Source organism: Penaeus japonicus, unplaced genomic scaffold (genome assembly GCF_977035675.1).
Source record: "Penaeus japonicus unplaced genomic scaffold, GWHDUDI00000001_assembly GWHDUDI00000002, whole genome shotgun sequence".
Classification (NCBI taxonomy): Eukaryota; Metazoa; Arthropoda; class Malacostraca; order Decapoda; family Penaeidae; genus Penaeus; species Penaeus japonicus.
Window position 1 is genome coordinate 22,319,850 of NW_028234404.1, and position 2,500 is coordinate 22,322,349.

At 36.8% G+C, this 2,500-nt stretch overlaps 1 protein-coding gene across 3 annotated transcripts in view; it reads left to right on the forward strand.

Annotated features, from left to right (window-relative positions):
- LOC122243312 (uncharacterized) overlaps window positions 1-2,500 on the forward strand; it is a 6,936-nt gene that overhangs the window by 1,433 nt on the left and 3,003 nt on the right. For all 3 annotated transcript variants that reach the window (XM_043000822.2, XM_043000823.2, XM_043000821.2), the window contains exon 2: window positions 704-2,500. This exon is cut by the window's right edge and continues 56 nt beyond it. In XM_043000822.2, coding sequence (XP_042856756.2) covers window positions 704-2,500 — 1,797 coding nt within the window. The remainder of the gene's footprint in view (window positions 1-703) is intronic.

The window sequence follows — 2,500 nt, forward strand, 5'->3', positions numbered from 1 at the left end:
TTATTTCTAAAATATTTTTCTTGTTACTAAATGAATAAACATTGTGATAGGTGCAGTCAAGTGACCACCATAGCCTTCTTGTCTTTAGTGTTCTGGTAAAGGTAATGTATGAATTATCAATGGTGAATAGCACTTTTAATTGTGCTAATTTATTTAATAGGTTGAATGAATCTTTTATTTTCATATTGCAATAACTATCTCATTGAAGTCTTCTGATTCAATATACTACCTACCTTGTACTATGTGCAGAGGTAGGTGGTTCCACTGATACTTGTTTAGTACCAACTTTGTACCTCTGTTATATATTGGACTAATTCTGTTACAGGTACTACAAGCAATTTTAAAAACATTTTCAAAGCAAAACTTGTTGGAATATGAATTAAAAGACATTTTTTTCAAATACATTTTCTTCATTTACCACACAATGCTAGTTGTAGGAGTAGGAGTAGTAGATCTAAATTTTGGTTGTTGGGAGCATTTCAGTTCAGTTGCCTGCATCCATCAAACAGCTTCCTCTTTTTGTCATACAAGAGGGAGAGATGGCCATTGGTTGAACTTAGATTTTATGGGTGTTTAAAAATGTACATGGAAATTTGTATTTGTAGTAGAAGCATTTTTTAAGTGCTTGTCTCTCAATCTGTACTTATTCATATTGTGATATTTCATTTCTTTTTTATTCTGCTAATATTTATATTATTTTCAGATGGTTATGGATCCCCCAGATGAACAAAAGAACATCCATGTAAATCCAGATTTCCTCCCAAATAAAAACAAAGCTCCAAATGGTACAAGAGTTCATGTAAACCCAGCATTCTTCCAGAAATCAAGACCTGTTCCATCAGAGAATTTAATCAGCCAGAACCAATCTCTGCATCCAAGGCATAACTATTACCCATCACATGCATCCAGCATATCCAGGGTAGACCCTGCACATTACAGACAGCAGCAAGTGGCATCTGCATACCCCACTATAGTTTCTACATCAAGGGCTCAATATCCTGCCACCAAGTTATTAGCCACTGGAGCCCAGACACAGTATAAATATGAGGGCAATAAGTCTATGGCAACCAACCCTAATTTATCTTCCATCAAAAGTGATGTTGCTGCCAACTCTTCCAAATCCACAGGAGGAAAGTCTTTGCATTTATTGACAGCAAGACATGAAAACCAAAGACATAATGTAGGTAATTTTGCCATCCAAAAGAAAATTATATCTAACCCTATGTATAAGGGTTTGTATCCCAGTCAGCCAGTGAATATCAATAGAAAAGTATCTCCATATTCATGGACAGCTAGTAAGGGTCTTGTCACAAGCCCAAAGAAGGTCCTGAATCATAGTGTATATAAAGTAAACCAGACAAGTAACTTGCAACAAAATGCAAGTCAAACTCTGTGTAGTAGTTATAGTAATGTAAATAGGATTTTCACAAAGAGTGGGAACAAAGTACCTGAAATGAATACTCAACTTTCACAAGAAAGTGGAAAATCACAATTAGGAGCTACCTCTGCTAAAAGTTCCAACATTTTAGTCAACCCTAAACTTATTCAATCAATAGCAAGTACCTGTAATCCTGTGGGGAATCTGCAGACAATGAAATTAACTAGACTGTATCCAGAGCAACAGACAAAGTCAGAACAAGCAGCATCACAGCCTGTTGTTGCCAAGAAAAGTCTGCTAAAAAATCTTAAGGAAACTCCAAAGAAAGTTTCAAGGTTCAAAGTCATCTCCAAGACAAAGCTGGTGCGGCGGCGATCAAGTAGCATGTCATCAGAAAAGGGTCGCATTGGAGTGATAAAGAAAAGTGTTAGTACGGTGGCTCAACCCTTGCTTAAATTTCCTGCACAGGCTAGGAAATATTCAACCAGCTCAGGTTTGAAGAAGCGCTACCTTGTTAAATCACGAACAAAACTTGTGAGACAGCTCTCTGGCTCAAGCAACCTGAGTAAAGATGCTAGTTCGGGCAACCCAAAATACACATTGAAGACAAAGACTAAACTTGTCAGAAGAAAATCTAGTAGCAGCTCCTCAAATAAGACTGAAGAGGTTGAAAATCAAGCCACAAAATCTGCTAATAGCAAAACAAATGCAGAGAAAGGAAAGAAATTTTTTGTGATATCAAAGACAAAATTAGTCAGGAGAAGATCAAATTCTGGGGTATTCAAAGCCAATGTAATGGTGAGGAATGCAACAGCTAAACCTATTAAGTGTTGGTCTTCCAAATTCTGTGGTCTTTCTCAAGTGAGAAATGTGAATAATGTCTATAAAGTGGTCAATAATAGTATTAGATTGTCACTGAAACAGAAGGCTGCCAAGGGGATTATATCCAAATACAAGATCAATCGCTTGAAGTCAGATTTCTCTCAGAGGGGAAAGAGTAATGGAGAGAAAGCACTTCTTAGGCATGGAAATAGTGTTTACAGAGTGAATAACTCCATTGGAATGTATCAAAAGCAGAAAGGAATGAAGGGCCACATATCTAAGTACAAGGTCAATCACTTG